We start from the raw sequence: 11,429 nt of genomic DNA, 5'->3' as shown, positions 1-11,429 counted from the left end.
TTGTTTTTATCAATCATTTTATTGCCTGTTACGCCTGTACGCTGATTACCCATACCGTATAGCTGTATGGAGTGGAAATGAACTTATAAGGTACGGTACTTATATACAAATCAGCATGAGGCCAGGATGTTAAATTGGGATAAATTCTATACCGATAAGTTAGTCTTAAACAATACTGCAATAACAGCAACAACGTAGTAATACTGTAATAGTTTCAGAAATAATGTTACCGGCAATACAGTAATATTTAGGCCTATAGTAGTAGTAGTAGTGGGAGGCGAACAACTCGACTACTCGGACAACGCACCAGAGACAACTCGACGACCTAGAGGCCTGGTGAGTTGTCAGTCTTTTGGCATTTGGAAAAGTTTTTAATATATTTAAAGATGCTCATTCAAAACATTTAATACCAATAAAGTTCAAAAAATTAAACGAACACAGTCCTATAAGTCAACAGTCTAACTTCGCTAACCTCCAATTTCGCCTGTAGACTGTATTTGTATTCATACAACATGATCAAAATAAGCCACTCATACAAATAAAAATGCTTTCTAGAGCATATTTATGTATTTTTCTCAACATTTGAGCACTAAAAATATCAAAAACGCATTTCTATAGACCTAAAACACCACCGTAGAAAATGCCAAAAGACGACAACTCACCAGGCCTCTAGGTCGTCGAGTTGTCTCTGGTGAGTTGTCCGTGTAGTCGAGTTGTCCATCAGCCGTAGTAGTCTAGTAGTAGTATTTTATTTCGTCAACATGTCAAACAGTTTACATGCAACATTTCAAAATTAAATTCAAGGCATTGTGACGATGATAGCAATCTCGTAATACATTAATAGGCATTTTTATGCTGATGCTACAATGCAGAAACAGACTAGAGACTACTAAATGCCGGTACTGGAATACTCTACCACAGTACCACAATAAACTGATAAAGCTGCTAAAAGAACATCAGTTTCAGTGTATGAGGCAAGTTCAGGCAAAATCAGAGGGCAAACATCAGTCCAGCAGTCACAATACTGCAATAAGTTCTAAGTTTGGAATATAACATGCCGACATATTGACATAAACCAACATGCCAGTCCGATAGTACTATCAGAATATTGCGCTTGGGATTAATATAAACCTTGAAATTATTCCCGTATGGTCAGACGGTACCGTACCGGTACCGGTACAAGGTACCGTACGGTAGCCTCTCATCAAGATAATTACCATACCTGAAGCTGGGGAACCAGCAACATTGCCTATTCACTCACAACCTCATCGTGCACAACCTAAACTTCTGAGTTCTGGCTCACGGCCCCAGGATTTGCTCTTGAATTCGAAATACATGAAACAATAAGAGACAAACAAATGGCACTGGAAGAGGTTCACCTGAAAAATGGCTATCATGCAGCTCTCGGGCGCCGCATATCGAATAAAAGAATAATGAACTTAAATCGTTTCAATCAACAAAAAATTATCAAATCAAAAAATAAAATCTAGTTAAGTCAAAAATTGCGTCAAAACCAACATCACACATATCTCGTTTTCCCATCGCGGAAAATTCATTCAAATCATAATGGCTTTGCGCCCCAACACGGTTTGGTCTGCAGCAACCGAAAACATCTGCCGCAGCAGGCCCCCTAGATTTCGAATTTAGTGTATTTTCAATGGGTAGATCCACCAGATGGATTCCTAGTCTCTTTGTGCCAATATTATTACGGTATGTGTTTTACCGTTGAAACCTTCACCAGCAAACAGGCAACATGTTGCTATACATTTCTTAGTAATATTGGCATTGGACAGGCTTGATGTCAACAGCCAGAATGCATTTGTATTGGGATTTACACCGTGTTGGAAAATTTGTTTGATACTTTTACCATGTTCTGTTTTTCCTTTTTATTGGTTCAAAAGGTAATTGTGAACACCTAACATATTGCCTCTTATGCTGTTAATTTGCTGCAAGTCACTGAATGATATAAATGTTGGACATTTGGTCCAAACAGTTGAAAGTCTGCCTTTCAGAGTAGACGTAGAAAATACTTCTGCCCTTGTACCAATGGTGTAACAGCCGTTCTTTGTGACCTGGACGACACCGACTGCACACTAGATATTTATTAACAGTTCAATAACGCGGTCTTTCAAGCCCCAAGTTTGTATCCTCAATCCAGAAAATCACACAACTCGAAGTATACAGTTGACACGGTTAATCTTAATACAAACGTAAAAACAAATCAATACAAAATACTTGCAATAAATAAATAATCATACACAATTCGGCCTTTAGAAAGCCTACTCAAATTTATGCACACAATTATCAAACATCGTTTATTAAGTCGAACCAAATTACTATTGAATAACTTGCAGCCTTCAAATCAGAAAGAGTAACAAATTATAACATACCGAATTTGTCTGCTATTCCAGGCTTAAATTATCATAAGTTGAACATGAAATCATTCGTCAATGAAATCCGAACAAATTAATTAAATAAACTATAACTGTAAAATCAATCACAAAAGGCCATTTAATGCTCATAAAATATCCCTAAATTAGGCCTAGGTGGGCAGCCATAATCTACATTATTCAATCGTCCTACAGTCAAAACAGAAAGCCAAGGTCGCTGAACAAGTTTAACTTATTTACAAATTACAACGAAACGAGCGCCATTCTCTGCAAAAGTAAAGCGCTATCTAAAGCAAATTACCGACACTATCCCTGTCTAAGCGAGACATGTCTGGGCAAGCAATTGCCACGAAGACTCTCTCAATTGTTTCGTAACAAAGTGTGTGGAAGCACACTGTCAATCAAGGGAAATTACGGCGTCAACAATAACAAATAAATTACTACACAAGTTAAACGGACGCAATGTTTAAGTCAATACAAAAATCAAGTGAATGCGATTCTCGATGTAACATTCCCCCAGCCAGATGTTGGAACCCAGTGAAAACATCTTACTCACAAATTTCTTACATCGAGGATATCACACACTTGAAAAAATTTTACTCATTAACTCTATGAATCAAGCACAGCTTTGCAATTGGCCTTCTCAATAAACCCCTGGATGTCTTCACAGTAACTTGACGCACAGCTCCAAGTTTATCAGGTGTAGTTTCCATAACACGTCCAGTCTGCCACTTCCCCCTGGGTATAGTATTGTCTACAAGTAGCACAATATCACCAACTTCCATATTACGTTCTTTAGAGGTCCATTTCTGTCGTGTCTGAAGTGTGGGTAAGTATTCTTTGGTCCATCTGATCCAAAACTGATCAGCTAAATACTGAATTTGTCGCCATCTTCGTCGAGTGTAACAGTCCTTTTTTGTCAAATATGCCAGGAGGTAAATTACTTGTAGGATTCAGTAACAGCAAGTGATTTGGAGTGAGTGGCTCATCATCTTTCGGATCGAAACTTATTGGAGTGATGGGTCTGGAATTCAACTGTGATTCCACTTCACAAAAAATAGTAGCCAAAGCTTCATCTGACACCAACTGATCGTGTAAGAGAGCAACCAAAATCTTTCGAACTGATCGAATTAATCTTTCGTAACATCCTCCAAAATTAGAAGCAGTAGGTGGATTGAATTGAAATTTAATATTCTCCTGACGCAAAAATTGTCCAACTTTGCTTGAATTCCAAATTTCTATCTCCTAACGTAGGATTTTATTTGCTGCAACGAAGTTACTACCGTTGTCACAGATGAACTTGAATGGTCTACTTCTACGTGCAATAAATCTTCTTAACGCATTTATGAATGAATCTGCATCCATCGAGTATGCAACTTCCAAGTGTACGGCACGAGTTGTCATGCATGTAAATATACAGCCCCACCTCTTGACAGTATTTCGTCCTTGCTTCACAAGCAAATGTCCAAAGTAGTCCACTCCAACATACGAAAATGGTCTTTCAACTGGTGTGACTCTTTCTTTCGGAAGATCTGCCATAATCTGTTTACTCACAGGTGAACTTCTTCTTCGACAAAACATGCATTTTCCGATAACAGATTTCACCATAGCGCCTCCTTTAACAATCCAAAATCGTTGTCTCAGAGAAGCCCATGTACTCCCCATACCAGAATGATGTGTAGATACATGATGTTCTCTTATAATCATCTCAGTTACATGATGTTTATGTGGGAGTATAATCGGATGTTTAACATCAAAATCAACCGGTGCATTTCTCAATCTCCCACCAACTTTGATGAAGCCATCTTTCATAATCGGATTGAGTTTATGCAGGAAATTTGCAATCTTCAATCTCTTAAGTACTTGTTTTCCAGATGTACTTCTGTGATTGGCTTTCTGCAGGGCATCAATAACTTCGCCAAATTCTTGTCTCTGTATGTATTTCAAAATGTCGTCTCCAGCAACTCGCAATTCTTCAACTTCAAGTTTCTCATTGCACTTATAATTCTTCTTCTTCTTATGAAGGTATTTTTTGAATCGAATCATCCATGCACTTGCCTTTTTCAATTTATACCATGTTGAGAAATATGAAATGAATTTATCCATTGGCTTCAAAGCAAACTCAGAAACATATTTCGCAACAACCCGTGGCTTGCATCTTACAAATTTATCAGGAAGCTCAGGTAACTGTACTGGCGGTTTAGGCCAATATTCCTCTTGCTCTTGGAGAAATGATGGTCCCTTCAGCCATCGTTCATCCATCAACGATTGTACCGACAACCCTCTGGATGCATCGTCTGCCGGATTCAAATCTGTAGGTACATATCTCCACTGCAAAGCATTCGATCCCTCTTCAATCTTTGCAAGTCGATTTGCCACAAATGTTGGAAATCTTCGTGATGTATTATTAATACTCAAAAGCACGGAAGTTGAGTCTGTCCAAAACATCGACTCTTTTTCTTCGAAGTCTAATTCACGTCTCAGGAATAAATCTAATTTGACTGCAAGAGCGGCAGCAGTCAACTCCAGCCGTGGTATTGAAACAGTTTTGATGGGTGCAAGTCGAGCTTTTCCTAAAAGAAACGCAACATGAATCTTTCCATCTTCATTGATTAGTCGCAAATACGATACAGTCCCATAGGCAACTGCAGAGCCATCTGCAAAATGGTGTATTTGACGAGTCACAATATTGCCAAAACCAGAAGGCGCAAAACATCTTTGCATGAATATATTCTCAAGCCCAGGAATATCTTCGAGCCATCTGTTCCACAATAAATTTTCACTATTCGATATTTCATCGTCCCATCCATAATTATTTCGACATAACTGCTGCATCAATATCCTTGCCTTTAGTATTACAGGTGCCACTATTCCCATCGGGTCAAATATCGAACTGAGTACAGACAAAATCCCTCGTTTTGTTGCGGGTTTTGATTTCACATTAACATCAAATCCAAAACAATCTTCTTGGATATTCCACTTTATTCCGAGTACTCGATCGATCTTTTCAGGTTCTAAATTTACACTTGACGCAGAGTCTGCTATGTCTTTAGCAGGGATCTCAGACAGAACTTCAGGATTGGAACTTTTTCACTTTGCTAGATGAAATCCTTTTTTCTCCAGCAATTTATTCGTTTCTCGAACAATATGAATTCCCTGGTTTACAGTAGATGAGCCATTCAGGTAATCATCAACATAAAAATTTCGCTCAACTCCTTTGACAACATTTTCGTCAAATTCATCTTGATGATCTTGAGCTGTCTTCTTCAGACTCCAATTAGCACAAAATGGAGATGAGACGCTACCAAATATGTGCCTGACCATAAAATATTCTGATGGATCCTGTGACAAATCACCTCCAGGCCACCACATAAATCGCAATACATTCCAATCCTTCGGGTGCACTTTCACCTGATGGAACATTGCTTCGATGTCAGCCACAATAGCTATTTCTGGTTGTCTAAAGCGGAGAAGAGTTCCAAGTAGAGAATTTGCCGAATCCGGGCCTCTCAATAGTTGGTCTTTCAAGGAAGTATTCATACAACGTGATGCAGCGTCAAAGACAACGCGTACCTTGCCTGGCTTTTGTTCAGAAAACACAGGGTGATGAGGCAAGTACCAAACTGCACCTTTACGGCCAACTTTATATTCATTCGGGATACGTTTTGCAAATCCAAGACTAATATATTTCTCCATAGTATCACAGTACTTCTTTTCCAAAACAGGATCACTCTTCAATTTTCGTTCAATGTACTTTAAGCGTTTCATCGCAACACTTCGATTGTCTGGCAAATCAGGACATCCTGGCTTCCATGGCAATGGTAACTGATAATGTCCGTCCACGATCTCAACTGAATCTTCCATCAATTGCAATGCGTATTTGTCTTCCTTAGACATTGATGGAATAGGCGACAGTGAAGCATCTTTAAAATCAATTTCCCACAAACATTTGATTTACTGACTCAGCAAGTCTTCCTCTTGCTCTTGAACGCAATGAATGTGAACATCACTGTTTCTCTCCTGAGATAAAGCTGGTCCAACCAATGACCATCCTAAAATGGATTTCTTCGCCGAAGGTTCATTGTGTTTCCCTCGTCTCTCATCCATTGTCCAAAAAGCCTTAGGGACATTTACCCCAATCATCAACATCACGTCTTTACACGGCAGAGTAGGAATCTTCAATCCCTTCATATGTGCATAACTTTGTACATCAAATTGTGCTTCATTAGCTTTAACAGGCAGTCTATCAACAGTTAGCACATGAGATAAATCAACACGTTCTCTACCATCCAGTGATTTTACAGTAAAGTCAACCGCATAACCATCTTGTGATGTTGGTACCGCATTCACAGTTGTCAACGAAAACTGCGTTTTCTTGCCTCTCAACTTCAATAGATCAAGAAGTCGCTCATCGCATAAGCAAGCAGTAGAGTCTTCATCTAGAAATGCATACGTTTCTATTTCTCTTCTGTTGGCACAGATCTTGACAGGTACAATATTCAAAAAACATCCTGCTGAGCTTTTTGAAGTCGCATATGCTTCAACTTTTGACTCATGCATACCAGCAGCATTTTCTGTCTGGGTACATGTCTCTTGTTCTTTTCTGTGCAATAAAGTATTATGTTTCAACCTACACCCGTCAACAGTACAAGCAGGTGGTTTACGACAATTTCTCGACATATGACCATATACAAAACAATTATCGCACAATCTTGCCTTTCTAACAATCTTCAAGCGGTCACCGTGTGACTTCTGCAGGAATTTGTAACAGTCAACAAGTTTGTGTGACGTCTTTAAACAGTCAGGACAGACCTCTTTTCCCTTTTCAATATGTTTTGCACTGATAACACTGCTGTCAACAGCTGAAGTCACAGCAGTAGAATGAGCGTGAATCTTTCGCCTATTCGATGATTGAAATCGTAAACGATATTGCTGTTCTTGCTCCCTTCGAGCTCTCAAGGCTTTTCCATAAGGCGTATTTGCAGCCGCAGCCTTTTTCTTCATAAATCGAACAAGATCTTTAAATCTCACTTCTCTATCTTGTCCATCTAATTCTGCCACTGATTCTTCCCAGTTGTTCTGCAACTTGAGAGGAAGTCGTAATACGATGGACAAAATAGTATCAAAATTATCCAAATCCCCAAAATATTTCAAATGTGTCAAAGTGACTAAACATTCTTCTAACGTTTGAGAAAGACGTAACAAACCTTCGTTGTCTCCATGTTTCAACCATGGTCCTTTAGTCAACTTTTCTGAATATTTTCTAGCCACAAGCATTGGTCGATCGTATGTCTTTCTGAGCAAATCGCATGCCTCTTTATAACCTTCATCGGGTGGCAACATTGTACAGTGCATAATCAGTTCTCTCGCATCACCTTCGCAGTATTGTACCAAATATGACAACTTCGTACTTGTATCATGTACTCTTCTATCAATATTTAAGTTGAAGTTAGTGATAAACCGGAGATATTCAGTCTCTATTCCACTAAAATGCAATATTTCAGGTCGAGGTCTATCAATTCCGTCTTGCAGCATAGATGCCATATTGCCCAATAAACTTTCCACATTCGGTGATGATTGATCATACGTGTTTCTTTGTTGTGTGATGTGTGGTTCTGTGTACGGAGGTCGGTTCACTGATTCATACTGATCAGGAATATTCACATTCACAGCATCTCGCACATTATCAGTAGAAGCAGGTCTTCTAACATTTAGTACAGGATTTTCCATTCTGACTCGAGATTGTGATAACAAATCTGATGCTGGCAATTTAGGTCTCACATCAGGAGGCTTTAATACTGGAACCACTATTTTATTCAACTCTTGGATTTGATTAGGTGAATGTGAACGAGACATATTTTCATATAATGACATACCTTCGCCTCCCTGAGAAGCATTTTCCCATACATCGGCTGCTATACAGGCTGATTCATATGCATGCTGCAATTCCAAACGCTTTGTTCCACTTTGAGCATCTTCTTCAATTTGTCTAGCTCTTATTTCAGCGTCACGTTTAAGCTTTTCAGCCTTCATTCGGGCTTCCTGCTCTTGCTTTCTAGCATTTTCCATAGCTTTGCGTTCCAGCCTTCTAGCATTTTCCATAGCTTCATGTTTAAGTCTTTGCGCTTCTTGCTCTAGTCTTTCAGCTTCAAGTTGAGCATCTAATTTCATCCGCTGCCATTTTAGCATCATGTTCTCGCTTTTTTGCGGCATCTTTTTCTACTTGCTGCCAAATATTGGCATGAGCAAGTTCTCTAATGGCAATAGCTTCTGTACGTTTAGTACTCGAACTTGAATTGGCACATGAACGACGGGAACTTTTTCCAAAAATTACAGAACGTGCTTCAGGGCTATGTGTCGATGATTTATGACCATCAGCGTCACTCTTTTTGAACCAATCACGTAAGTGCACATTAAATTCTTGAAACTCGCGCAGATCACACTGGAAAAATTCGCTGACATTTCTCCGATCTTCTTCAGAACGTAAAGTACTCACATGAATTTCATGAGCATTTGAATACTCGGTGAACCGTTTGTCAATGTCAGCACTTTTCAATTTCAACAAATCTCGATTTTTGTAGTCTGACATAAGTCTCTCAGCATCTTGATATAATTCCTTCATACGAGCACGTAACTCTTCTAAATTTGATTTCGAAACAGATTGCGCATCCATAATGTACAATTACAGTGCTCATCAAACATGCAACACAAAAGTTTAAATGTTCAACACTAGGATGATTTCTTCAATTTTGACGATTTACCGAACTCCTGCCGGCATTCGACGATACTTTTGTTATGCAAATCAGATGACTTTATTTGCATAAATTTGATAACTTCATTTGCGGAAATTCGATAACTTTAATGTAACAGCCGTTCTTTGTGACCTGGACGACACCGACTGCACACTAGATATTTATTAACAGTTCAATAACGCGGTCTTTCAAGCCCCAAGTTTGTATCCTCAATCCAGAAAATCACACAACTCGAAGTATACAGTTGACACGGTTATCTTAATACAAACGTAAAAACAAATCAATACAAAATACTTGCAATAAATAAATAATCATACACAATTCGGCCTTTAGAAAGCCTACTCAAATTTATGAACATAATTATCAAACATCGTTTATTAAGTCGAACCAAATTACTATTGAATAACTTGCAGCCTTCAAATCAGAAAGAGTAACAAATTATAACATACCGAATTTGTCTGCTATTCCAGGCTTAAATTATCATAAGTTGAACATGAAATCATTCGTCAATGAAATCCGAACAAATCAATTAAATAAACTATAACTGTGAAATCAATCACAAAAGGCCATTTAATGCTCATAAAATATCCCTAAATTAGGCCTAGGTGGGCAGCCATAATCTACATTATTTAATCGTCCTACAGTCAAAACAGAAAGCCAAGGTCGCTGAACAAGTTTAACTTATTTACAAATTACAACGAAACGAGCGCCATTCTCTGCAAAAGTAAAGCGCTATCTAAAGCAAATTACCGACACTATCCCTGTCTAAGCGAGACGTGTCTGGGCGAGCAATTGCCACGAAGACTCTCTCAATTGTTTCGTAACAAAGTGTGTGGAAGCACAATGTCAATCAAGGGAAATTACGGCGTCAACAATAACAAATAAATTACTACACAAGTTAAACGGACGCAATGTTTAAGTCGATACAAAAATCAAGTGAATGCGATTCTCGATGTAACAAATGGTATCCCAATGTAGCCTAAAACCTTGCAGTCAAGCTCGCAGATTGATTGATATTTCTTTTGCATGAGAATTTTGCCTCATCTTACTCGGTCTTAATCTTTGAACCCTAAAAGCCGGTATTCAGTAAATGGTGGCTAAAATATTTGTTGAAGTTTTGTTCCAAGATACAAAGGCAGCGAACGCCGAGGTTCCGAGTATGACAATAATATATTTAGACAATCTGCGCTTTCGATTTCGCGCGGTGGCATTCACGAGATCGAAATTTTCAGGAACGCGTTGCTCTGTGGCCCTCAATGGCCATTTTCACGCCAAATGGGTAGTATTACAAATGCCAGACAATGTATTATTCTAAATATATATTTTTCGTGATAGTGTCATGGTATTTTCAATGAGAATCGAATCAAATCATTTTCAGTAGTGAAAAGTCTTAATAGGGTTCACTGATCTCAATATTTCTGACTGAGCTATTTGGATTAAAGTTGCCAGATCCCAACGATCAAAAAGGTCAGAGCAAGAGACAAAAGAGCCAACAATTTTATCAAGTACAAACGCCCTATGATTTGTCAGATTTGAAACCTTTGGCACAAAAGTGGATTTGCACAGTTTGCAATATGCTGATTCAAAGCCACCAGTTGATTTACTGAGCCGCACAAATATCTTTTCTCATTGAAAGTTGTATTTCGGTTGCTATCATGATGATTTTCACTTCAACATGATGAAAGGTTTAAATAAAAGTAAGAAGTAATTGAATTGAATGACAGACGCAGAGTGTACAATACAGTAGAGCCGACATCTATATAGATTATAGAAAGTTCAAAAAAAAACAAATATAAAAAATATTGAGCGGAAAGCAATATTTTACAATCCAATATATACAATACAGGGTGCCGCTTTAGTATGAGATATACCTACATGTTTCTAATTAAACTTGAGATATACCGCAAAAATTTCCTCCTATATTTCACTATTGAAAAAAAAAATTATGCTTATTTGAAAGTGCATTGAAGTGCTGGCGATTTTAAACAGGTTTACATGTTTGAATCCATTACTTTTTATTAAAATTATCCAACCACGTGCTTGTCGTAATAATAGCTAATTTTAGCACTGTTTGTCACAGCGTTCGCGAGACTAAATTTTGATAACTGCAATTAAACTAAAGCTTTTCGGAAAGCATGATGATAATTACGGTAAGTTATTTAATTTACAACTATTTTTTGGAAACATTACTAAAAATTGGCAAACATCACGCAAAACTATGAAAACGAGTCAACTTTCTCAACCCTGCTTGAATATCCGTCTGAGCGGCCGCAGAAATTTCAATTGT

At 38.2% G+C, this 11,429-nt stretch overlaps 2 protein-coding genes across 2 annotated transcripts; both read right to left on the bottom strand.

Moving 5' to 3' along the window:
* Window positions 1-3,635: 3,635 nt before the first annotated feature.
* On the bottom strand, window positions 3,636-5,267 carry LOC120347980 (uncharacterized). The gene has a single exon (XM_078118016.1). The coding sequence runs from the start codon at window positions 5,265-5,267 to the stop codon at window positions 3,636-3,638; it is 1,632 nt and encodes a 543-aa protein (XP_077974142.1).
* A 213-nt stretch (window positions 5,268-5,480) lies between these two features.
* Window positions 5,481-6,287, bottom strand: LOC120347982 (uncharacterized). Its single transcript, XM_039418093.2, has one exon. The coding sequence runs from the start codon at window positions 6,285-6,287 to the stop codon at window positions 5,481-5,483; it is 807 nt and encodes a 268-aa protein (XP_039274027.2).
* Window positions 6,288-11,429: the final 5,142 nt, after the last annotated feature.

Source organism: Styela clava, chromosome 11 (assembly GCF_964204865.1).
Source record: "Styela clava chromosome 11, kaStyClav1.hap1.2, whole genome shotgun sequence".
Classification (NCBI taxonomy): Eukaryota; Metazoa; Chordata; class Ascidiacea; order Stolidobranchia; family Styelidae; genus Styela; species Styela clava.
Note: the sequence above shows the minus strand (reverse complement) of the source record. Positions and strands in the feature narration are given on the sequence as shown.

Coding starts and splice junctions, on each gene's coding strand:
- LOC120347980 (XM_078118016.1), bottom strand. CDS start 5,267: ATGGGAATAGTGGCACCTGTAATACTAAAGGCAAGGATATTGATGCAG.
- LOC120347982 (XM_039418093.2), bottom strand. CDS start 6,287: ATGTCTAAGGAAGACAAATACGCATTGCAATTGATGGAAGATTCAGTT.